General features: G+C 47.5%; 2 protein-coding genes across 4 annotated transcripts; both read left to right on the top strand.

The window, feature by feature from the left end:
- Positions 1-1,695: 1,695 nt before the first annotated feature.
- On the top strand, positions 1,696-9,091 carry etfb (electron transfer flavoprotein subunit beta). Its single transcript, XM_036539771.1, has 7 exons — positions 1,696-1,825; positions 3,379-3,537; positions 4,267-4,425; positions 6,112-6,174; positions 7,606-7,764; positions 8,082-8,279; positions 8,421-9,091. Exons 1-6 carry the CDS (start codon positions 1,772-1,774, stop codon positions 8,250-8,252), a joined length of 765 nt encoding a protein of 254 aa, XP_036395664.1. The 5' UTR covers positions 1,696-1,771; the 3' UTR covers positions 8,253-8,279; positions 8,421-9,091.
- Positions 9,092-13,871: 4,780 nt separating this feature from the next.
- On the top strand, positions 13,872-22,977 carry vsig10l (V-set and immunoglobulin domain containing 10 like). 3 transcript variants are annotated; one of them, XM_036537967.1, is made up of 12 exons: positions 13,872-14,206; positions 15,611-15,934; positions 16,445-16,717; positions 17,303-17,566; positions 17,874-18,119; positions 18,623-18,901; positions 19,271-19,363; positions 19,938-20,162; positions 20,423-20,539; positions 20,666-20,706; positions 21,005-21,100; positions 22,418-22,977. In XM_036537967.1, exons 1-12 carry the CDS (start codon positions 14,125-14,127, stop codon positions 22,487-22,489), a joined length of 2,112 nt encoding a protein of 703 aa, XP_036393860.1. In that variant the 5' UTR covers positions 13,872-14,124; the 3' UTR covers positions 22,490-22,977. The 3 variants fall into 3 exon arrangements, with proteins under 3 accessions (XP_036393860.1, XP_036393861.1, XP_036393862.1); XM_036537968.1 differs by lacking the exon at positions 20,423-20,539; XM_036537969.1 differs by lacking the exons at positions 16,445-16,717; positions 17,303-17,566.
- Positions 22,978-25,846: the final 2,869 nt, after the last annotated feature.

Raw genomic sequence — 25,846 nt, 5'->3', positions numbered from 1 at the left:
ATAGAAGATATGCAGGACAGGGGGGCTCCAGGAGTAGGATTGAGAAACACTGATCTAGAACATTGCATTTGGTGATTACTTGACAAAGTGGGCATCATTTCCTCAGTGAAGTTCCAGCAAGAGGAGTCAAGCTTTTTTTGAGTTGGGAGAGGGGCGAGAGAGAGAGAGAAAGAATATGAGGGGGGAAAAAGACATAAAGAGAATAAGAGAGAGAAACAGGGAGTGAAAAGACACTCAAAGACTGTCACTGTCGCTACGGACAGCTTCTTCACCCCAGTCCTTCAGACGGGGCCTGAAGACGCACCTCTTCAGACTCTACCTGGACTGACCAATTGCACACAATTGCTCTTGTTGCCGCCTTTACCCTGACGCTCATTGTGCCGTTTGAAGTTGTTGAAGTTTGCCGTTTGAAAGTGTATAGTATTAGTTGCCCTATAGGCTGTAATTGTACAAATCTGATAGTACTGCGTCCTCAAACAGACCTTGCTCTCAGCTGAGAACTGTCTCATTGTGGAACTGTACACATCCTGTCCCCGTACTGTCGCTATACTTGCTGTATGCACTTTTGTAAGTCGCTTTGGATAAAATATATAAATGTAATAAATAAATAAATAAATAAATAAATAAATAAATAAATAAATAAATAAATAAATAAATAAATGTAAATGTAAATGTAAAAAGACGGGACACAGAAAAAAACTGTGGTTTGAGTGATTGTTATTTTCAGACACAACAGCGAATGCCTCAAATGTGACAGATGATGCCTTGAGAATTGTTTGAAAGATGACCATGACCTGTTTCATGTACAGCCACCATCACTGCAGCTGTGTCTTGACCATAAACATCTCATAACGCCACAGTAAGTTACTGCTCTTAGAAAAAGCTACAGTACAGAGAAATTGCTGGAAGAAACAGAAACCATGGCAGTGAAGCATGCTGAAATGTTCACAGTTAATACATTTCTGTTTCAAATCACTTGCTGTGTGGTCTAGCTATGGCCACACTGCACAGAAGAGCTTATAGGAGCCTAACCGTTGCCCTCGCTTGCTCTGTCCATTCCACTCGGCTGTCAGCAGGAGTCACTCTTGGATCAAATCACTATCCTTTTGTGACCATTGCTGAGATATTTGCAGCCTGTGTGAGAATAATAACAATATCCAACTCATCACAGACTGAAAGACAACAACAACAACAACAACAACAGCAATGATATTATTATTATTATTATTATTATTATTATTATTATTATATATTTTCTTACATTGTCCAAGACATTCCAGATCCATTTTTGGGGTCACGGGTACAGAAAACAAATTGCTTTACAAACACAAGAAATCACTTCCAGTTACTGTAAAGTATCATTTGACTGTCGGGCCGTTCACTTAAATTACATCACTTAACTGTCCGACAGTTGGAGTCGTTCAAGATCTCAGTAATCTTGAGATGACCTTTACCCTAGTTAGGAATCGCTTCCTCACTAGGAACTCAATATTTATAGCCCCTTGTTCCCAGCCGAAATAGCATAAAATCATCTGTAACACTATTGGCCAATAGGTCCCTACTTTTCTCAAGCACGATTGGCCATGGTTTATATTTGATTGACAGTTATAACTTTGGCATTATTTCATTGGGTTTGGATATGGGAGGTTCCGTCAGACCCCGCCCACACCCAGTTTCCCAGGTATCACAGTGAAATTAGTCCGACTGGTTATTCATGTATAAAAAAGTCTTCACGGAAAACACCGACCTACTGAACTGAAGAGCGAGAACAATGTCTGGTCGGGTTCTAGTTGGGGTTAAGAGGGTCATTGACTATGCTGTGAAGGTAATTATGGAGAATTATATTCTTTGCAGCGCAGTATTTTTCATGTTAAAAGCTAGACTAGTCAGCTAGTACTGGCTGGCTATGCCGCTTCTGAAACGAAGCGTGGCGACGCCGTACCCGGTTGTCGCTGCAGCTAGCCTGTTAGCTTAGCTGGGACCAAGGTCAGGGTTTTCATGTCCCTAGATCCGAGTTCACTGGGCTAGGGTAACAGTAGCTATGCAGAAAGTGCAGTTAACGCTAAGTGTGAACTTACTTAACTGAGAGCCCGACGAAGTTTTTGACGTTCTTGCATGTAAATTCAGCATTAGCTAGAGACAGACATGCCACCGTAGCACACTTAGCTGTTCAGACTCCAGCGATTGCCAGCTAGATATAGGTAGTTCATTAAATGTTTTGCAACGTGTTAGCTGCTGACAGTCTGGGCAAAAACAATCGACAAACGATAGACCGGTATTCTCATAAAGTGGTAGGCAGTTAGCGGAAACTGTCTTTGAATTTTTTGACACATTTACCAGCTTCTTCTATGTTCTGCTGAACACTTAACTAGTTAGCAGGTTTGCGGTAAGTGCGCTTGTGTGCCTATCAGGTTATTTCCTCCATTTTTTTCAGCAGCGTGCGTCTAACGGGTACGTTTATACTCGCAAAAATGTAGCAGATGCTAACTGGTTAAAATGACAGTATTTTCCAACGCCATGAAACTGGAACACGTAGCTACAGGTTGTTTAGTTGACACTTATTCCTTTGATACTGTAGCAAATACTAGTAACACGACTATTAATTTTACCTGCTAGCGAGTTATGTAGGTAATAGTTCGTCTTCCCGGTGCCAAAGCTGATGTTTCTGTGCTATGTTTAGATGCTGGCTTATTAACATCTGTAACCTGACTCCAGGTTTTCTCCTTTGATAGCCAGCATACTGTATTTCCATTGCGTGGCGTTAGCAGCACAGCATATGCCAATTGTCTCTCAAACCTGTGTACCTTCCGCTGAGTGACGGTGCTTTACACCGTCTCAGCAGGGTGATCAGAGAAAGCGTTTCCGGGCACATTCTGTGCCGGTGTTGGGACTGTCAGCGCAGTTACACATTAGATGAGCCTTGGCGGCGTATCTGTAGCAGGGCAGCTGTTAGATAGATTCCTTTATTGTCATTGCACAGAGTACAACGAAACGCAGCTTAAACAGCCACACAACAGTTAGTCAGCTGGATTTTTGGAGAGAGGGAGGGAGCACATGTCTTCAGAGCGGTCTCTGCTCCCCACACACCCCCAGCCTCCTGTCATCAGTCAGGGGGGTGCGCTGACACTGGACAGGCTGCTGTGGTCCCGCGGCTCCATGCTGTATGTTCACGCGGCTCCATGCTGTATGTTCACGCGGCTCCATGCTGTATGTTCACGCGGCTCCATGCTGTATGTTCACGCTGAGTGAACGTTTCTGTAAATGTGGTGGGGTAGCACATGCGATGTGGACTTGTTGATGTGAAGAAGTGCAGACGTGTACATGATGAGAGAGACCTGGGATCAGCAGGTAGCGTGTACTGCTCCTTCTCTTCCGCAGATCCGGGTAAAGCCGGACCACAGCGGTGTGGTGACGGACGGCGTGAAGCACTCGATGAACCCCTTCTGTGAGATTGCTGTGGAGGAGGCCGTCAAGCTGAAGGAGAAGAAGCTCATAAAGGAGGTGGTGGCGGTCAGCTGCGGCCCCCAGCAGGTGCAGGTGGGTCAGCTGGCTGGGCTGCGTCTCTGCCCGCGTTTCGCTGCAGGTGGAATAATAATAAATAACAGAAATAAGTGTAAGGAAGGGTTTAAAAAGGAGATGTAATCCCCATAGTCCTTTGTCTGACTCTTGAATAGTAAAAATAATACAATTAATATAGTATATAGCTGTAGTGTTTGTACTGGTAGTTTTACTTTGAAGGAATAAAGAGTTACAGCTTTGATTCTGTATGTCAGCAGTGAAGTGGTGGTTTTTACAGCCACAGTGGCTCCTCAGTGGGGTCAGATGTATGCACTGCTGCAAGTGTATCTCTGTTGTCATGACATAATCTGACATTTACACTTCACAGCAAATGTAGCCCATTCAGTCTGTCAGTCTGTGATAAGATTTAGCTTATCTGCCTTTCTTGGAGAGCTTTACTTGCATTTGAAGGTCACATCTAGAATGCGATCAGAGTACTGTATCGACGGCCTAAGTAACTGTTTCAGTCAATTCAATCTTTAAGAACATAACTGAGCTCAAGGTTTCCCATTGCTAAGGCTATGGCATTATGGTACACATACACTGATAACAGAAAGTAAGTGTTTCTGTTTGTCTGGTACTGCACAGATTGCCAGTGATGGCCCATGCATGGCTGCAGTTTCTTCCCTCCCTGCAGTGTGGGTGTTCTGGCAGTGCAGTTGCAGTGTGTGGTCGTGGTGTCAGATTGTGATGTGCTGCTGTGTTTAGGAGACGATTCGCACGGCGTTGGCCATGGGTGCTGACCGGGGCATCCACGTGGAAGTTTCAGGAAAAGACTACGAGAACCTGGGCCCCCTGCAGGTCTCTAAGATCCTGGCTGCTCTGGCCAAGAAGGAGGACGCTAACCTGATCATCCTGGGCAAACAGGTACCCTGGCAGCTGGAGCTGCTGCGTGTGTGTGCACAGCCAAGCCCTGTGAATGCCTGCGTGACTGCACAGCTATGAAGATGGCAGTTAATGTTTTATTCAGCCTGTCCTTGTGTGACCTGCCACCTTGGCTGTGACTGTCCCTTTCTGTCACTCCCACTGCCTCTCAGTGAAGCTCCGTCATAAAGAGCTTATGCAAATTTCACTAAAGTGCTGGCAGTAAGAGGTTCTCTCTGGGCCTTTTAATCCCAGGCACTCAAAGTGTCTCTCTGAACTAAGATGTGGTATTCCACAGCCTGCCGTCTCACAGAGAACTGCTGCAGAACACGACTCTACACCCAGTTGTGCTACATGCTGTAATGCCAGTCTGTTTCACGCTGTAATGACAGTCTGTCCGTCTCGCACTGTAATGCAATTACGACAGTAATGTCTGACGTAATGCAATCTGTCTGACGCTGTAATGTCACGGTCTGTCCCATGCTGTAATGCACAGTTTGTCTGACGCTGTAATGTCACGGTCTGTCCCATGCTGTAATGCCACTCTCAGCCACAGTCTGTCCCATGCTGTAATGCACAGTCTGTCCCATGCTGTAATGCCACTCTCAGCCGCAGTCTGTCTCATGCTGTAATGCCACAGTCTGTCCCATGCTGTAATGCACAGTCTGTCCCATGCTGTAATGCACAGTCTGTCCCATGCTGTAATGCCACTCTCAGCCGCAGTCTGTCTAATGCTGTAATGCACAGTCTGTCCCATGCTGTAATGCACAGTCTGTCTCATGCTGTAATGCCACTCTCAGCCACAGTCTGTCCCATGCTGTAATGCACAGTCTGTCCCATGCTGTAATGCACAGTCTGTCCCATGCTGTAATGCCACTCTCAGCCGCAGTCTGTCTAATGCTGTAATGCACAGTCTGTCCCATGCTGTAATGCACAGTCTGTCTCATGCTGTAATGCCACTCTCAGCCACAGTCTGTCCCATGCTGTAATGCACAGTCTGTCCCATGCTGTAATGCACAGTCTGTCCCATGCTGTAATGCACAGTCTGTCTCATGCTGTAATGCCACTCTCAGCCGCAGTCTGTCTCATGCTGTAATGCACAGTCTGTCCCATGCTGTAATGCACAGTCTGTCCCATGCTGTAATGCACAGTCTGTCCCATGCTGTAATGCCACTCTCAGCCACAGTCTGTCCCATGCTGTAATGCACAGTCTGTCCCATGCTGTAATGCACAGTCTGTCCCATGCTGTAATGCACAGTCTGTCCCATGCTGTAATGCACAGTCTGTCTCATGCTGTAATGCCACTCTCAGCCGCAGTCTGTCTCATGCTGTAATGCACAGTCTGTCCCATGCTGTAATGCACAGTCTGTCCCATGCTGTAATGCCACTCTCAGCCGCAGTCTGTCTCATGCTGTAATGCACAGTCTGTCCCATGCTGTAATGCACAGTCTGTCCCATGCTGTAATGCCACTCTCAGCCACAGTCTGTCCCATGCTGTAATGCACAGTCTGTCCCATGCTGTAATGCACAGTCTGTCCCATGCTGTAATGCCACTCTCAGCCACAGTCTGTCCCATGCTGTAATGCACAGTCTGTCCCATGCTGTAATGCACAGTCTGTCCCATGCTGTAATGCCACTCTCAGCCGCAGTCTGTCTCATGCTGGTTGTTTGTTGTTTTTGTGTCTACAGGCAATTGATGACGACTGCAACCAGACTGGCCAGATGACTGCTGCTCTGCTGGACTGGCCTCAGGTCAGTGGGGTTCTCGGTCACTGTCACAGTTCTAGCTGGACCTTTCCAGACAAGACTGCACTCAGGTTATCCAGACCCGACTGTCTGGCCGTAGGTCAGCAGGATGTGTACGTGTTCCCTGTGCCACATCGTCACTGCATTGGTCTAAAGGCTTTATACAGCGCTCCTCTGCACAGGCTTTCACTGAGTCAGCCCAGTTCACACTGGGTTTTTATCTAACCGCAGTCTGATGTGTTCTCAGCTGTCAGAACACTTAATCAGGTGTTACTTTCATCAGGTTTTAAAGTTCATTGCTGTGAAATGCTATTAAATAGGGCGTGTTTCAGAGTCTGGAAGTTGTTGTGCTGCCTGTGTGTGTGTCCTGTAAACGCTGTTTATGTTCTGATGAGGATCAGGCCGGATCGACCTGCAGGAGGATCCTGCTGATAGCTGTGTGTAACTGTATGTTCCAGTGTCTGCGTGGGCAGGACAGCTGGCTGAGCTGCGTGTCTGTCCCTTTGCCTGTTGTGTTGTCACAGCGAGACTGGTTTCAGTCAGCTAGAACCACACTAAACACTGTTCAGTAGGCAGAGAGCAAAGGTCACAGGCTCATGCACACCGTCACAAAATATGGTGAAATCAATGCATTTCGGACTCTGAATGCCTGAGTTTCCCAGTTTGTGTTTTTGTATTTTTTGTGAAAATAGATAGCCAGAACAGTTTCAAAAAACACAAAATTGATTTGTAGAATGTTTGGTGAGTTTACTCAGGTCATCCACCCATGCAGTGGTAGATATCACTGCTACAGGCCAGTTATCCTGTCTGGAATACAACTATGAGACAGTAATTTTTCTTTTCCAGTCTTTAGAAAATTTCTGATACATATTTGCAAATCAAATGAAAATGTGTATGTAATAGTGTCCTTCAGCCAGCAGATGGCAGCGTAACATCTGTTGGCTTGCCTCCTACTTTCACTGTCATTGACAGTAATTACCTCTGGTTTTGACTCCTGATTTTTCATCTTTAATTACTGAAATGCTCCTGAGTGCTTTTTAAAATTTAATGTTAATTTATTTGGACAGATAACATTTTATGCATGCCTCTAATGTAATGGGCTAATCAGAAGAAGGTGCTTACACTCCTTCACACTGGCAGTAGATTAACAGGCAGAAAAGTAAGCTGCATTTATTAACAGTCAAACTGAGTAGTTATTTAATACTAAGAGGTCAAACCTGATTACTTATATGAGTTATTTTCACCCAGCTGAACTCCACTGATACGACTCAATTGGTGCTGCTCAGAGGTTTTTAATATGTGCGTGTGTGTGTAAATGTCACGCCTGCTCAGTCCTGCTGGTTCAGAGCCCAGGTGCTCGGCGCTCTGGGCCTGTGTGAGGTGCGTGACTCTGGTAGGGTTACGGTTGTTACCTGCTGAAGAGTGTGTGATTCGCAGGGCACGTTTGCATCAGAAGTGGCCCTGGAGGGCGACACGGTGAAGGTGGTGAGAGAGATCGACGGCGGGCTGGAGACTATCAAGATCAAAATGCCAGCTGTGGTGACCGCTGACCTGCGTCTGAACACACCCAGATACGCCACCCTGCCCAATATCATGGTACTCACTGTCTCACTCTCTCACTGTCTTATATTCTCACCCTCACCCATTCACGTTCTCATTCTCTCACTCTCTCAAACACTCGCTCTCACATACTCTCGCCAACTCACTCATTCACTATCTCATGCTCTCTCGCTCTCACACACACACACACTCACACACTCACACACTCACACACACACATTCGCACCCTGTGATGCCCATTCTCACCTGCTGTGATTCAGGACAGGAATAGGGCCTCATTTCCTGCTGCATCTGCATGATGTGTGCGCTGCTCAGTCAGCATGTGACCCTCCCTCTGAACACGCCTCTCCCAGAAAGCCAAGAAGAAGAAGATCGCCAACGTGAAGCCGGGGGACCTGGGGGTGGAGCTGACGCCGCGGTTGGAGGTGCTGCGGGTGGACGAGCCCCCGCAGAGGCAGGCTGGCGTGAAGGTGGAGTCGGTGGACGACCTGGTCGCCAAACTGAAGGAGGCGGGGACAGTGTAGGGAGGGCCAGCGGGGACACACAGAGCGGTAAGACATGGTGCTCGGGGCGCAGAGCTGGAGTCGGAGGGGCTGGGAAGGTTCGGTCTGATCCTCATGGGGACATTAACGGCATCCGTGTGCTCTGCAGGATGGACCTGGAGTCTGAGCTCTGTCCCTTCTTTCCTGTAGGACGGTGCTTGGGAGATGGACAGATCCGGAGAGCAGTCCCAGTCCACCTGCAGCGGGGTGCTCTGGGCCCGTTCCCCCTGCAGGCCCGGCTGATCCGGACCCGGCTCCGTCCTCTGTGTGTGTCTCCCTCCCTCAGCGTCTGTGTGTGGGACTGTGCAGCTCAGTGGGACTGCCACTCGGAGGCTGCGTCTGAAACTACACGCGACTCTGACACAGTGTGTACAGGTGTCTGAGTACGGGCTGCGCTGCGGGGACAGACTCTCCCGCTCCACAGACTGCAGGGCTCCTGTCCTCTAACAGCTTCTCTCTCACCTGTAGCACACTGTACATGGCCACAATAAGCATTATCAGTACTAATGGGACCGGTTTCCTCGTCTGCCTGTGCAGAATTGTGTATGCAGTGCAGCTTATCCCTCTGTATCATATTGGAGAGTTTTGGTGATGGGTGTAAATATAGATCCAAGGCTGTAAAAAGGAGATCCCCTTTTGTGTCTGAATTGCATCCTGATGTTTGACCTTGCATTGCGGTCCCTGAAGCACAGTCTGTCCTTGTAGCGGGAAGGAAAGGAGGGAAAATTTCTCACAACGTTGACTTACCGTAAGCGCCTCCTTAGTACTGACTGTACACCCCCACCCCCAACAATGACAATAAAGACTAGCTGTTTTTTTCATATCTACATCCTTTTTGTTGTGACTGGCTTCCGAGCAGGTAAGAGATGCTGAGAGACCGATTAGAACACAGTAAAAGAAGGTGATTAATCAGGAGGCAGCTTGGAGCTTTCTGTTTCACAGGGTTTTTAATTGCGTTGATCTTCCCAGGCAGGTGGTTTCTGCTCACTGAACGCTGCCGTCCAGGTGGTGCAGTTCAGGGGCTCGCTTTGGTCTGCCGCGTTCCTGCACTGCAGTTATCGCCGTCCGTCTGGCCCATCAGTCTCTGTGCAGGACAGATGTGCGGCAGGCTTCAGAGCGCTAACGCTTGGCCGAGTTTCCGCTGCTCTGTGTTTGTAACGCTGAGTTTGGCTCAGCACATTAATCAGCATTAATCCCACAGAGGTGTGGTGTTCAGGTCTGCCATTGCTACATTACAGCCTCCCTCACCTGGTGCACGTTCCACAAGCGGCCACACCAAAATGATTTACCCACTGGCCTGGGTGTGGCCTTTTGTTTTCTCGGTCGCTGGATTGGGCACTGTGATTGGGCACTGTGATTGGGCACTGTGATTGGGCACTGTGATTGGGCTCTGTGATTGGGCTCTGTGATTGGGCTCTGTGATTGGGCTCTGTGATTGGCCTCTGTGTTCTCTCTCTTCGGTAGCTGTCGCTGTGTCCCTGTTCCCTCTCTGCAGGGTTAGGCCTGGAAGCCAGCCTGGCTCTGTTAGGGCACACATGCCTGCGTTCTGTGGGCAGGTAGAGTTCCAGCCCAACACTGCGGTCTGTAAAGGAGCCGCTCGATGGCCGACAGCTGAAAAAGTGCCAGGTGAAAGTCAGTAGTTAATCTGATACTGAAAGAAAAAAAAAAACTGAGGAAGTTGATGCCAAGAAGCCAGCATTCAGCCCTGACCAAATCAAGGAAATCCAGGACACTTTAGCTCCGATCTCAAGATTTAATTGCCTGTTATTATTACCATTACCATATGGGCTTAATAAAACTGCCATAAATCTGGGAATCAGCCTGATTTCAGGCCTCACTTTCCAGTCTTGGCTCTCCCTTGTGGTAAAATTTTAAAATGAATACATGTAGAAGAGAATGTGGCATGCCCTTCAGGGGGCTGGGCGCGGCTCACAGCCTGTCGTGGTGTTTCACTCATTACCGCCATCTTGTGGTAAAACAAAGGTGACATAAAAGGAGCTGCTCTCTTAGAAGATATTTGGCAGATATCAACTATTACATCAGAATTAAAATTAGAAACATACTCAGTGAAATTTGCAGTTATGCCATTTTTCGGGAGTAGAATGTGATTCTGTCAAAATTAAAAATATATTTTTTGTAATCTCATAAATGTGAAATGACACTGTACTTGTCATTTAGGAGTGGTAGGTGGCATGGCTAACATGCATAACTGTAGCCACATTCCTTCTGACACTCTCCTGTCTCCCTTGAAGTTTATGAATGTTGTCTTTTGCTGCTTGGCAACGTATTGCATGATACTGACAACTGTCCGAACAGTCCATGTTTTTGACATGACGTTTCACAGTTTTGACAAATGTATATGAACACACAAAACCTGAACAGGAAAACAGTTATCGAGATGCAGTCCCTGCAGTGTTCTGTGCGTGAGAGAGAGGGCTGGCTGTAGGTGTTCTGTGTGTGAGAGAGGGGGCCCGCTGTAGGGGTTCTGTGCGTGAGAGAGAGGGCCCGCTATAGGGGTTCTGTGCGTGAGAGAGAGGGCCGGCTGTAGGTGTTCTGTGCGTGAGAGAGAGGGCCGGCTGTAGGTGTTCTGTGCGTGAGAGAGAGGGCCGGCTGTAGGTTTTCTGTGCGTGAGAGAGAGGGCCGGCTGTAGGTGTTCTGTGCGTGAGAGAGAGGGCCGGCTGTAGGTGTTCTGTGCGTGAGAGAGAGGGCCGGCTGTAGGTTTTCTGTGCGTGAGAGAGAGGGCCGGCTGTAGGTGTTCTGTGCGTGAGAGAGAGGGCCCGCTGTAGGTGTTCTGTGCGTGAGAGAGAGGGCCGGCTGTAGGTTTTCTGTGCGTGAGAGAGAGGGCCGGCTGTAGGTGTTCTGTGCGTGAGAGAGAGGGCCGGCTGTAGGTGTTCTGTGGGTGAGAGAGAGGGCCGGCTGTAGGTGTTCTGTGGGTGAGAGAGAGGGCCGGCTGTAGGTTTTCTGTGCGTGAGAGAGAGGGCCGGCTGTAGGTGTTCTGTGTGTGAGAGAGAGGGCCGGCTGTAGGTGTTCTGTGCGTGAGAGAGAGGGCCGGCTGTAGGTGTTCTGTGTGTGAGAGAGAGGGCCCGCTGTAGGTGTTCCTTGGGGGCTAAATGGAAGGCAGAGCTGTTGGGAGGATTCAATTCAACTGAAAAATCTGCACTGATGTTCAATTCATTAACTGAATTTCAGTAAATTCCCTGCATTGACTGACTTGAAATGAAATGGACTGCAGCTCTGTTTCCAGGAATAGCGCATGCTGTGCCAGACCACACACTCTTGAGACAGGTGCTGACAGAGAGCGGTGGAGTGCAGGTGCGCTGAGAGAGACCTCAGGCTGAGAGTGCCAGGGGTATCTGTGCTGGTGTCTGCTATGCATGTCCAAGTCTCAGTGCTGACACGTGTTGTGCAGATGTGTGTCCATGTGCGCAGTCCAGTGTGTGACACTTCTCAAGCACCTCTGAAATAAAGCTGCAAAGCTGTCAGGCCAGACGGACCTGATCCAGGATCAGTCTTGCATACTTCAGCAAAAACAGACCTGATCAAAGGTCATCAAAGCCACCTGGCCAGACCTTTGACCTGTTCTGGGATCAGTGCTGTCTCTGAGCCAGGAGCGTCATCGTTACCCAAAACCGCAGGCCCACACAGTGTAGGAACAGAGTGCGGCTGTCTGTGGAATGCAGTCTGACCCGTCCCGTTTCAGCCTCGGTCCGTTACGCTGTGTCCAGGCCACACAGCGAGCCGCCCCGTTTCAGCCTCGGCCCGTTACGCTGTGTTCAGGCCACACAGCGACCCGTCCCGTTTCAGCCTCGGTCCGTTACGCTGTGTCCAGGCCACACAGCGACCCGTCCCGTTTCAGCCTCGGCCCGTTACGCTGTGTTCAGGCCACACAGCGACCCGTCCCGTTTCAGCCTCGGCCCGTTACGCTGTGTTCAGGCCACACAGCGACCCGTCCCGTTTCAGCCTCAGTCTCTTACGCTGTGTCCAGGCCACACAGCGACCCGTCCCGTTTCAGCCTCGGCCCGTTACGCTGTGTCCAGGCCACGCAGCGACCCGTCCCGTTTCAGCCTCGGCCCGTTACGCTGTGTTCAGGCCACACAGCGACCCGTCCCGTTTCAGCCTCAGTCTCTTACGCTGTGTCCAGGCCACACAGCGACCCGTCCCGTTTCAGCCTCGGCCCGTTACGCTGTGTTCGGGGAGGAACAGGCGCTATGGTCTCACCCTCTGTCGGCTGTTTGGAGCGTCTCCATGAAAATATAACCACAGTCTTTACCTTCCTGACGTTCCTGAAGAGCAAGCGTAAACGCCATGTGAAGATGATCTGACAAACTAATTATGACATGAGTCTCTAAAAACTTTAATTGGATTGAACTGCATTATTTCCCAGAACCACCACAATATTTTACATTACATACATGAATATTATTGAGATTTACTTTCTAAATGTAGACTCTACTTTGGCAATTTAGTATCAACATGTTGTGAGGATACATCTTACACTGATACTGGTTGGAATATCCACATATATTAGTAATAATAATTTTTTAAGGAGTACACCTTTCCTGAAAGGTACATTTGTATTTACATATCCATTTATGATGCACAAGCACCTCAAAGCAAGGGCAGAAACCTGTCTGACCAGCTGAGTGAAACCGGAATATAAAAACATGTAGATGTGGAAGCTGCGTAGAGGAAAGCTCTGTGAGGAGCAGGTGATGGCCAGTCGTACCCTCATGCTGCAGTCGGGTTTGTTTGTTACAGGGTCACCTCGGCGGGAAGGCCAGCCCCCTTCTCCCTGCATGACTCGGGTTACTGCGTCTCTGCTCTCAGCGCTGGGTTACAGTCTCTCACAAGAGCAATAAATACCAAATACCAGCACATGGTAACATACTCTTTCACCATTTTTCTGGAGGATGGAAGCAGTAATGAGGGGGGTCTGGCTACTTTTATAATATTTCATTGTTTCACACTTACACTCAAAGTAAAACAATATATAATGGTACTATATTACCAATACTGTGGCATTTCCCAAACCATGTTTTATGGAAGCTGGGAAGAGAAATGAGTGGTTTGGGCACTTTATAAAAAGCTACACAAAGACCAATTGTTCTCAGTAGGAGCAGAGGTTAAGACAGGTGAAAGTTTTTGGGGAAAGAGGCACAAACATAGACCCCTCTCGTTTCCCTTGAATAGATCTGTTGGAGAGTGTCTGCTGTTATTCAGTAAAATTAGGAGTCCAACGCTACGGGAGATTTTCTAATTGAGTCATTACATGCTAAACGCCAGGTAGGCGGCTTTGACACACACATAGTGTGTCACATACCAATTAAACACCTACTGTTTAATTAATTTACTTAATTATTAACAGTAGCACCTTCAATTTTGACGCGACACAATGAAGTGAAAATTCCTGTTCTAAATCGAAAAAGGGAACATCATCTCTCCACAAATGGCACTGCCGCCTTTAAAGGTTTTCAACGGCACAGTATTTTACGGTTGTGAGCATATTGTACGGCCGAATGACACAACGTGCGGCTCCCTGGAGCTGGAACGGCACACGGTCACGTGCGCAATCAGAGCCGAGGCTCGCGCACAGGTGAGCGCCGCTTGTTTCCGATGACAGATTGCCCAACCCAGGAAGGGTGCGAGGAGAGGGACGAGGAGAGGCTTGTGCTTTTAACGTATTACACAGCAAACGGCTTAAGGGTAGCGCGACACTTCCATGTGAGACGGGGAAAACCACAAAGATGACCGCTGGCTCCCGTGAAATGGACGTTAAATACTGATTCAGCTCTCAGGATAATATTTTCGAAGATAAATTTTGCTACAAAAGTTTAATAAATAATAATAAAACAAAATGGATTCAGACATGTCGATGCACGCAAGCTACGCCTTTAAACACACCTGCTGGGGAATCCTGTTGCTTTTCCTGGCTGGAGGCAAGTTCACTGCTCTTCTGACTCCCGCTATTCCTGTTCTGGTGAATTTAGAATACGTTCAGTGTGTTCAAAGTGGTTAACAAAATGTGTGCAAGTGGTTTTAGCTTTTTAACAAAATAATGATATGGGTAAACGCACTTCGATAGGACAGATTCAGGTAACAGAAAGACAAAGAGGAAAATCTCAGGGAGAGCTCACAAAAACTGTAGATGAAGTGAGCTGAGACCTTGCAAAACAGTTCCACGAGTTGAGCAGATCATCGAATTGTTTATATTAACTTTTTTTTTAATTAAGAGCTCTATAATCATTTCTTTGAGCTGTTATATCGAGGAACCATCCGCCGGATGAAATGTGATGAGGCTTGTATAGCAATGTGTTGTGAGTTAGACAGCAATGTGAAGATGTGGACTCTGATTTACAGGAATTTTCGGCTTAAATGAAGGGGGTCCTTTTAAACACCTGTTTGCGGTCCATTGCGCTGTTGCTATTTACACCGCATGTCTTTGTAGCATTCAGCGGATAAGAGCGCTCGGGTGATTCAGATCAGGCGGAAGAGCAGCCCGCCGCCTTGCTTTCCTCCCGGCCACAGAACAGACCGCAGTCCGCCGCAAGCACATTCTATCCCCTCGTTTACGAAGCAACTGGGAATCAGACACTCTGACCATGTTCATGCTCCATAGGCTGTACAAGGATGAGAATTTATACAGACTGTCGCAAAACATTCTTTACAACCGAATATAAACTTGAAATTCTGAGTGTAAAACTATTAAACCTTACGGGCGCCTTGAGTCGCGGTCAGTTATGTAACGAGTTATATGAGAAGACTAATATTTTGTAGTTTTCCACGAGACCGTAATGCGTGCATTGAAAATGGTATCTGCTTGAAACCGCTTCTGTTGTTTTAGTCACTTTCATGTGATATTTCTTTGAAACAGTCTTACCTTTCGTGCTTTGGGTTTTGATTCGCCATATCGGAGTTTTAAATTGTCACTGTTCCTCATCTACGGGATATAAATATATGGGGGTGCTTACAAGTGCATTGCACCCCCAGTTGTCTTCTTAAATCCCGATGTGTACATAGTATTGATTATGTTTTTTAAGATATGATGTTTTGTGCCCCTCGTGGATTGCAAGTGCACCCCTCTGTATTTTCTCCGGGCGCCGAACCTGGCCATATCAGATCTAAGCGCGCAGCAGAGGCCAAATAATTGCATGCCTTCATTCTTCACCCTGGTGCGTAGTTTAGCCCATTTTGCCTTTTTTCCATGTACAGCACAGTACTGTCGGGAGTGATGTATTTACTTGGCTTTCTGTTGCACTGATACATATAAACATTTATGCTGATTATCATGATTGTATGAGTGGTTGATTTTATATTGAGTAATTGTATCTGTTTTTCTGCAGGTGTCGCTGACTGCTCTGTGGTTGTCACAGTGTCTGGTCCCCATGTGGCTAAGGTTGGCAGCAATGTGACTCTGAATGTGTTCATTACTGGTGCTACCAGGCCCACCATAGTGTGGGCGATGGGAGACATCCCTGTTGTGACCTGGACGCTGGGCTCCAGCTCTCCCCCTGACATCTTGGACCCTGGCGGAGTGCTGAGCATCGAGAGGGATGGGTCTCTGTCCTTCCACAACGTGCTGCTCAACTACAGCGCCACGTACACCATCCGCGTGGTGGAGCTCGGCGTGGGATCCAACACCTCCACCTTCACGCTCCGAGTGTTCGGTGAGCGGTGCCTGGTCGCTGATGAGCTGATGCCATTCATGGGAGATCTCCCACCCCAGACCCCTGTGAACACCGCACTGCGAAAATCATGAACACTCTCCTGCAATAGGGGAGTGTTTCCCAGCACAGAACACCCACATTTTCAGCATAAAAACATTACAATGCAGTAAAGTAGTGGGTAATATGTGTGTTTCCACAGTGCAAAAAAGGTGTATGCTTAATAAATATAAGAGGGTGTGGAGAGTTCAGTGCTGTGGGGTGTGGGAGCAGGAAGAGCAAGTCCTGCCTGGGGTGAATATTACAACCTGAACCACAAACTCCTGTCTGTGAGCAGCCACTGTGTGAGGAAACCACAAACTCCTGTCATTTATCTGACTGGATCTGATATCGTTTTTATTAAAAACATTCATGACAGCGGCACAGTTACTGTAATTACCACCATACTGATGGTGATCTTGGCAGCATTTAAATTCATCACCATGACAACCGTTGATATCTACCCCTTTGCAGATGACATCAGGAACGTATCTGTGAGCACAGAGCCAGTGAAAGCTGTAGAGGGCGCCAGCACACTCACCCTGACCTACAGCAGCTTGCAGGGAGAGGCCACTGAGGTGAAGTGGTTCTTTAACGGCGCGGAGATCAAAAACGGTGCCCATTACGTCATCAGCGGTAACAGACTGATGATCAGGGGACCCACCCGAAATGACACCGGCCGATACACCTTGGTCCTGAAGAACCCTTTCAGCTCTGAGACCGTTCACAAGAACATCAGCGTGCACTGTAAGAGGACACTCTTCTGCGGGTTACCACTCGGTGTCTGGCCTGTGGGAATATAAACACCCTCACCGTCAACACAAGCATTCCTTCCTTATCTGCTCTGTGGCATTCCCATGGGCCAGCATGCTCCTCTTTCAGACATGTGCACAGACTGTCATTTTTCCTTTTTCAAGTTTTTTTATTTTTTTTTTTTTTTGCTCCTTCCTTTTGGCACATCTTGTTTTTCTCCTCACCGTTTCCACTAGTGATCTTACTCTACTCACACGTTTGGGTTCCAGCTGGTCAGCACCTTTCTTGAATGCTTGAACTGAAAACACGAAACCCATTTTCACAACCACTTCGAGCCAATCGGTGTATAGCACATTCCTCTTTTCTCTCGTTCTTGTGCTCTTTGAAATCCGGTATCCATTTTGCTCATTTTACTCTTTTATTTCATTAATATCTTCCTAGGATCCTTCTGGAATCTCAGAGGAGATCTGACACTGTGGATCTGAGATGGCAAGATGCCAAGCCAAGCTGTCTGTTGTAATGGTACCTTTCTTCCTCTCTCGTTCTCTCCCTCTCCTTGCCTCTCTGGCCCCTTCTCAGATGGCCCGGAACGGCCAGTTCTGGAGGTCCACCCACCAAAGGCCTTCTTTGTGTCCGGAGACTCTGTCATGCTCTCCTGCCATGCTGATGGAGACCCTTCTCCCATTGCATCATGGGTGTTCGGAGGTCTGACCCTTCCTGCTCAAGCCGGAATGCTTAACCTTACCAGCATCCAGAGCAGCCAGTCCGGTGTGTACATTTGCGTCATGCTCAATAATGAGACAGGAGACCAGCTGGAGAAGAGCGTCACCATCCAGGTCTATGGTAAGGCATCAGCACCTGTGCCTGGCTAGGCTGGCACTCTGTCTCACACCTGGTGTCAGGTCACAGGTAACATTCGCTCTCCTGCAAGAACACATTGTTACAGAGATGCATGGGTTCCCAGTCTGACTCTTAGTTGCAATACTAGCGGTGGCTGTCTGTGCGGTTTACTGTGCCAGGTGTCTCTCCTGAACTGTGATGAGCTACCAGTGGGAGTGTAGTCCAGGAGAAAGGATACAAGGAGGTGCCCGTTTTTAATTTGTACACAATTAGGGTCTGACTTCTCTCCCATCCTTACTTCCCTTTCCAGAGCGTCCCTCTGGCGACCCCATGTGTTCGGTTACGGGAGTGAATGGAAACCAAGACCTGCAGTACCGCTGCCAGTGGGCAGGGGGCACCCCTGAGGCACAGCTCTCTTTCCCAGTTTTGAATGCCACCAGCAGTGGGAGTGGGGACTTCAATCTGACCAGGAAACCGTCTCAAGATCTGAACGGGAAAGAGGTGACATGCGTCGCCAGCCACCCCTTTCTCCAGAGAAACTGCAGTGTAACCGCCCGTGAGTTCCACTCCCTCTCACACGCAGATCTTTGAACATACGCTCTCCATGACCTGTTCTGACAATATTCAGATATTATTCATACACTGCTCCTTTACTCTTCAAATGAAATCAAAAAAGGTTTGGCCAGTTCAACATACAGTTAGTGTCACCTAGAGTGTGTCTAGCACTGTCAAGCCTGGTGTGAAACACTGTGAGAATCTTCCACCTCAAGTCTTATAAGCTGTTCCTTGCATTTCTAACTCTGAGTTGCAAACGCTTCCTAATGTCAGTGTGATATTCATGTTCCTCTCATTTCCACATGCTTTGTTCTGCTGACAGAGTTAATCCTAAGCAACAGGACAAAGTAGAAATTAGCTCAGTGTAAATTTCACAGACACCAGGAATATGCCAGTGTCGGTGTTAAATACACACACACACACACACACACACACACACACACACACACACACACAATCGCACAGAGGTATGAAATGCAGGCAGTGAGCTGTGCTGTGTTTTAGGTGGCCCTGCGGACTTCCAGCCGTTGGTCTCCTCCATGGTGGACGCAGACAAGAAGCTGGTGATCACCATCGCCTGTGCCAGCACATCGTTGCCTGTGGCAACAGTCACTTGGTCAAAAGGCAACCAGATCCTGACCAGTGGGGGGCGCTATCAGATCAGCAGCAACACCACTCTGCTCTTCATCCTTGACTTCCACCTTAACAGCACAGAACTCGGCACCTATACCTGCAACGCTGTCAACATACTCGGCAACCAGACGAATGACGTCTCCGTGCTGGGTACGCCGCGGCTCACCGCGTTGGGCTCCTGCAAAAGCCACACAAACCCCACAGCAGCGTCGCTGAGATGGGCTGGATGCCACACAGCTGTACACACCACTGAGGCACTGGTGCATGGCAGTCCGTGGGGCAAAGAAGTGGATGTAGACACTGTTAGGGGGAAAAACCAGTGTCAGACTGTAATCCGTTAGATCAGTGAAAGGCACTATATGAATTCAATCCACTTCTTCCCCTGTCAGTTCCTGTCATCTCCTCATGGCAGTGTTTAACTGAGAACCCTGGTTTACTGGTTTCTTCCTTCTCTCCCCCCCCCCCCCCCCCCCCCCCCCACCCTCCTGATCACCCTCTCTGTCCGTCTTTGGCCTGCAGGTCCCACTGTGTCTGACCTCGGCCTCTTCCCTAACCAGGAGGGCACAATGGTGACGCTGACCTGGGAGACCCCTCGCACCTCCGTCATCACAGGTAACTCACCTGACAGGTGGTGCACTAAAACGTCACTTTAATGTCACTTAACCTCCAGAGCGACAACCTTGCCACCTGTGTTACTTTCTGGTTGGCTGTTTGTGAGAAAAGTTGTGCGAGAAAACTTGACAGATTTTGGAAATGCCTGAAACTGTTTTGATATTGAACGGTCTTCTTCAAGGTCATGAAAAATAACACAAATATAAGAACGTGAAATACTTTCCTGATAGAAATCTTTACAATGTTTAGAAATCTAGAAAAGACAAACTATTATCACTGATCATTGGTGACTGGTTTTTACTGCCAAGAGCATCTGAACAGGCACAGGATATATTGAAAGTAGTGCGCCTTAGAAAGATTCCCTGTATAATCCATACTGTTATCTGTCAGAAAACGTGAGTGTTGATGCCAGGATGTTGAGGCTTTGAGCTCTTCAGAAAGACCATGTGTGGGTCCTTGCAGTGCATTTTGCAGAACAGTGTTTGGAAGCTTTGTGGCGTTTTGAGCTCTGCAGAGAGACACTACGTTTTCTGCGGATCCTCTGTGTTGATTCTGAAAGTTCCCTGTTCTGAAGGTTTCGAGGTTCAGATGATGGGTCCGAGCCTGCTGCCCAGCCCTGGCGGCAGGCAGCGGAGGAAACGGGCGACTAACGAGTTCGGCACAATTCAGGAGAAGCCCAGCTCGGCTCGCAGCACTAACATCTCGGGGCTCGACCCAAAAGCCACGTACAGGTTCCGGGTCATTCCCACTGCCGGTGCCACCAGAGGACAGCCATCGAAGGAGCTCCGCGCCGGCCCGGGTGGGTGCTGCCCCCCACCCACACATCCTTTTACACGCGACACTGAGACGTTACTGTCTGATCACCAGGTTCCCTTATAGAGCCCACAGGTACCACAGGGCCGTGCCTGAGAATCAAACCAGCAGGAAGAGTATATTTCATCACATTACATTACATTAACAGGGTTTATTTTGCACAGATGAGGTTTATTGTTCTGGTTCTGAGCCATGCTGTGAGGCGCGGTTTGGACCCGTGTCCTGACACCTCTCTCCCTGCGGCAGGCGGGGGTCTCAGTGGCCCCGCCATCGCTGGCATCGCAGCTGGGATCCCCTGCGGCATCCTCCTCATCCTCATCATCATCGCCCTCATCATCCTCTGCGTGGTGTGGAGGCGCAAACGTGAGACCAGCCTCCTCTCCCCTTCCTCCCCGTCATCACCACCATCACCATCACCATCATCATCCTCATCCTCTCTGCTCTCAGCGTGCTGAATGGTCTGTCTCACACCTGTCCTCTGTTCCACAGGTCGGCAGACGAGGTACCCTGTGTCCAGGGCGGTGGAGAAGGTGATGCTTTAACACTCTGAGAAACACCTGTACCTGTGGAATTACCACTGTCCACACAGAAACCGCTGTCACTGGAGTTATAGTTCATTCATCTACTCTCAGTAACGATGATAAACAAAAATAACAACAAACTGGAACAGTTTAATTTTCTAACTCTGGTTATGATAATAATAACAGCAAAAGAAAAACATACTTACATACATGGTCTGACCTGTACTTACAAACATATAATTAATATAACATTATTAATAACGATCTCACTCTTTCTCCTTTTTCTCATGCATGTGCTCATGTTTAGGTGGTGGCGACCCAGCCCAACCTGAACACCCCACACACCCTGCTGACCGGAGGCCTGAAGACCTCAGCAGGACCACCTGACTACAGCGTGCACCTGGTGTGTGACTACAGCGTGACTGCAGGGTGTGGCAGGCTGAATGCAGGGTGTGGCAGGCTGAATGCAGGGTGTGGCAGGCTGACTGCAGGGTGTAGCAGGGTGTGGCAGGGTGACTGCAGGGTGTGGCAGGCTGACTGCAGGGTGTGGCAGGGTGTGGCAGGGTGACTGCAGGGTGTGGCAGGGTGTGGCAGGGTGACTGCAGGGTGTGGCAGGGTGACTGCAGGGTGTGGCAGGGTGTGGCAGGGTGACTGCAGGGTGTGGCAGGGTGTGGCAGGCTGAATGCAGGGTGTAACAGGGTGTGGCAGGCTGAATGCAGGGTGTAGCAGGGTGTGGCAGGCTGACTGCAGGGTGTGGCAGGCTGAATGCAGGGTGTGGCAGGGTGTGGCAGGGTGACTGCAGGGTGTAGCAGGCTGAATGCAGGGTGTAGCAGGGTGTGGCAGGCTGAATGCAGGATGTAACAGGGTGTGGCAGGGTGACTGCAGGGTGACTGCAGGGTGTGGTAGGGTGTGGCAGGGTGACTGCAGGGTGTGGCAGGGTGTGGCAGGGTGACTGCAGGGTGTGGCAGGGTGTGGCAGGGTGTGGCAGGGTGTGGCAGGGTGACTGCAGGGTGTGGCAGGCTGAATGCAGGCTGAATGCAGGGTGTGGCAGGCTGAATGCAGGGTGACTGCAGGGTGTGGCAGGGTGACTGCAGGGTGTGGCAGGCTGAATGCAGGGTGTGGCAGGCTGAATGCAGGGTGACTGCAGGGTGTGGCAGGGTGACTGCAGGGTGTAGCAGGCTGAATGCAGGGTGTGGCAGGCTGAATGCAGGGTGTGGCAGGGTGTGGCAGGGTGACTGCAGGGTGTGGCAGGCTGAATGCAGGGTGACTGCAGGGTGTGGCAGGGTGACTGCAGGGTGTGGCAGGCTGAATGCAGGGTGTGGCAGGGTGACTGCATCCTCTGGGTTAGTGACTGCACCGATCAGGCAAGTGCTGTGCATTGTGATGTTCGTAATGCACTGTAGCTGAAATTGCAGCATTATCGGTATTTAAAGGAATGTATTACACAGTTTTTACATCTAGTGTGAAGTCCCATGAATGTGTTTCCAGGTGCCAGTTCTAACACTGATGTAAACTGAGGCCTCATTTATTTATGGGTAGCAGGAATGACTCACCCATCCTCCAACAAAGGATTGGAGAGAAATGAAAAACAATTTTATTTTCGATTCAGTGGACTTCCTTTTCCTACGTCCAGCTCTCTTGCACACTTCCTCTTGTAAACTTCCTGGCTTGTTTCTGACCTCTTGTTTGTCCTAGGATTAATTTTGGTTTTTTGTTTTAGGCGTCAGAGAGATCCAGCACACTGCCGTCTGTGGTATCACCTCCGCCTGTCCGAATGGCCACCACAGTTTGAAACAATGCTTTGATGCTCTGAAGCATCAGAATATCACCTTCATTTTAGTTATTACAATGTTTCCTCATTTATTTTTCTTGTTAACTTTGCTTTTTTCTTAGAAAGCAGGTTTTAAAATAAGTTCATGTCAGTTTTTTTTTAAATTTCACCATGCAGATTCCAGATTCTAAAACTGAGATCCTTAAAGGTTTGAAGCATAAATCTCAGGAAAAACTACAATGTGCTAATAATTGGGCCATATGACACCTTTTCACAAATGGAATGCTATGACCACAGTGCTGGGCGAAGCCGCCCACGTTATTACGCATGCAAACACAGGTGGGATGATCATGAGGTATTTGTAACGGAACACACCTTTATGAATCTGCCTTTGTGAATGTATGAATGGTTTCCAATGTTTTTAACGAGCGCTTTTCCACTATTGGCACTATTATGTCTTGTAGATACTGTATATTTATTTTTAATGAATGTGACCAAATAATAAAAAAAACCTGGATATGTTCCTTTAAATATCTGTGTGTCTGAAGCAGATATGAGTTTAGTTTCAAAATTAGAATCGTTCCCATTTTTGACTTAGGGGTTTTTTGGTTATGAGGCTAGATGGGTCTTGTAAAGACATGCCACGCTCAGATGAGGGAAATGTGTCAACGCTATTGCATAGGTAGTTCAACCTATAGACTACATCATCTTGTGGCATGTTCTTATTTATAACTAATAATCGTGTATGTTGTTGGTTATAAATAAGAAGTTATTGGACGTCTGCTACTAAAAATCTAAACAGAATCTGAACAACTGAACATGTTAATGGACTAATGTGCGTTTCAGACATTAGTAATAAATTGTTTACCATTTCTTTACAAAGCAAATCGCGTATGTGAATATTTGCGTTCTGTGCATCAACATAACGTTCTCCATACACACATTGAAAAGTTGATGGATATACTTACTTGAAAAGAACTGAAAACGTTTGTTTAGTAGATAGCGAGAAAGAAAGGACGGGGGCGCTCTGTGTTTATGCCTTCCAATGCCTAGACTACACCGAGTAGGGCCAACCTCGGTTATGGTAAGACAGCCAATATGAAGTACACACACACAAACGAGAGCAACACTTAAAAATATAAGAATAAAAATATTTTGAACAACAGTTTATGGAGGAAGTTATAAATTATAAGGCACTGTAAGAATGAGAGTAAAATGATTCAGATTTCTCAGCTTGCAAAATGATGCACTGTTCTCCTGTTTTAGCATCCTACCGTACTGAGCAGCTCATGAACACGAGGTCGGAAACTACTGGATCTATCTGTGCGATAAACAATATTTAGAATAGTTTAAAACAGACACACAAGCCGAGCAACAGTGACAGCAGTGTAGAGTATAGTGAAATACTTTACCACACGCTGAATAATAATATTTTCACCACACATCACTGCTCACGTCTTTCGAAACGCAGGAAAGAGGAACAACACCTCTCAAGTGAATTTGCAACTGCAGAACAGGGCTGCGTAAGCGAGGGTAAGCGAGACAAAACTTTGGGATCCTACGGGTTTGTTTAAATGTTTTACGGTTAAATGGGATATTTGTTATATTGATATTTGTTATATTCAGTGATTTAAAAAAAAAAACCTCAAATTATGTCATGCCAGTTAATCTGACCGAGAGTTATATTGCATAGTTTAGTTTTAATCTAGATTAATGTATATAGAAATTAATGTATATATATGTATATAGAATCCAGATTTGTGTATATAGCCACATAATTGATTTTTAAAAACCTCATTCCAAGGAAATACTTGAAGACTGAGGTATTTACCCTTTTCAGCTTCCTGTCTCTTCGGGAGGTGTAGTACTTACAGTTCTTGCGGATCAATAATAACTTATTTCTTTAAATACATGAATGAATCGGTTTTTGGGGCATTTCCTTTTACACAATTATTGACTTTGCCTGTTTTTTTTTTTTTTTTTTTAGATTTTCTTTTCAAGCGGCGCGGAATAAATGGGGTCCGGTGGAAGACGGTTCCGTCTCTGCAGCGTAATTGAAGGTACTGTAATGCGCACGTTGGTGTTGTGGTGTGTTTCAGAGTACTCGAGTTCTCAGGCAATTCAGTTTCGCTGAGCTGCTAATGTTGAATACTCGTATTTAGTTGAGACTTTCACCAACACTTTTCACTGTTTTTCGATGTGAAAATAGAACTGGAGGTGTGTTTGTGCTCATTGTAAGAAAAAGATACACTAAAATGCTGTATTGTGTGAGGCTTTGAAATGACAGGCTGTGCTGAGTTTTCAGACGGGGTTCTGTTGTAGCAATGAACCGGTACATGGTACATAGGAATAAATACGCGTATAGGGATCAAAAACACTGGGACAGAATCGTATGCTTATGCGTTTTTAAAAATCAAGGAATCCGCTTGGGGGAAAGTAATTAGTTTGGGCTCATGCATGTCATTTTTTAATCTATTTTTCGCAGTAGCTGAATAAATTAAAAATAATTTCAGAATTTGAAAGATATGGTCAAAAAAGTCAATTTATCATTTTGTTTTAATTCAGTGGCATAGTGGTTCCTAGTGGAATTCAAATAATTGACAAATGTCATTTTAATTAAAATACTGAATGCGTCAAATACTGCTCCTTCTTCGGAGCCAAAAGTCCCTCTCTGTCTCTCACTCTTTTTGCCCTTCTCTCTCCCTCAAATTCAAATTCAATTTCAAACAAGCTTTATTGGCATGACCACGCAGATTTTCACTTAAATATGGCAAACTTGTACAAAACAATTATTAACCTCGTTTTAAACAGAAGTAATACCTACAACAGGAAAATATCTCTCATGTACATATATTTCATACATGTATGTACATATTATATGTATATAATATATACATGTATATGCTGAGTAGCTACTTCACTAGGTACACCTACTGAATAGTGAGTGGGTTTCCTCAGAACAGCTTGAATTCAGGGTCTTTTCTTTCTTGTGTTGTTGGGATGAGATGCCAGAGAGTATGGGGGAGGACAGGGCTCAGCAGACTGGTGGTGCAGAGAGTGGTGTCTGGGTCGAGGATGTTGGGTGTGTGTGGGGCAGTCAGAGGTGAAGCAGAGCAGTGTAGATGAGGGGTACGGATCGGGAGGGGTGTGTGGTGAGGGGGCTGCACTCTATGTGGATAGCTCCTGAAGGTGCCAGAGTCTGACTGAGCTATGGTGAGCATTGGGTAGAGAAGTGCAGGTGCGAGTTATTTCTCCAGTGGGCTGTCTTATCTCAAGGGATCAGTGTGGCGGTAACCACACACAAGTTAGGGACTTCCTGTGCACCTTCTTGGCAACTTTCTGAACTGTGTTTGCTGACTTTGTTCAGAAGCCTAGTAG

The sequence above is a fragment of the Megalops cyprinoides genome, chromosome 10, assembly GCF_013368585.1.
Source record: "Megalops cyprinoides isolate fMegCyp1 chromosome 10, fMegCyp1.pri, whole genome shotgun sequence".
NCBI lineage: Eukaryota > Metazoa > Chordata > Actinopteri > Elopiformes > Megalopidae > Megalops > Megalops cyprinoides.
The sequence above is the reverse complement of the archived record's forward strand: the minus strand, read 5'-3'. Positions and strand labels throughout refer to the sequence as shown.

Excerpts from the sequence above, each read along its gene's own strand:
- etfb (XM_036539771.1), top strand. The coding sequence starts at position 1,772 with ATGTCTGGTCGGGTTCTAGTTGGGGTTAAGAGGGTCATTGACTATGCT. Across the intron at positions 1,826-3,378 it reads TCATTGACTATGCTGTGAAG|ATCCGGGTAAAGCCGGACCA; the intron begins GTAATTATGGAG and ends TCTCTTCCGCAG. Across the intron at positions 6,175-7,605 it reads CTCTGCTGGACTGGCCTCAG|GGCACGTTTGCATCAGAAGT; the intron begins GTCAGTGGGGTT and ends TGTGATTCGCAG.
- vsig10l (XM_036537967.1), top strand. The coding sequence starts at position 14,125 with ATGGATTCAGACATGTCGATGCACGCAAGCTACGCCTTTAAACACACC. Across the intron at positions 17,567-17,873 it reads CGTCACCATCCAGGTCTATG|AGCGTCCCTCTGGCGACCCC; the intron begins GTAAGGCATCAG and ends TTCCCTTTCCAG. Across the intron at positions 18,902-19,270 it reads GAATGACGTCTCCGTGCTGG|GTCCCACTGTGTCTGACCTC; the intron begins GTACGCCGCGGC and ends TTTGGCCTGCAG.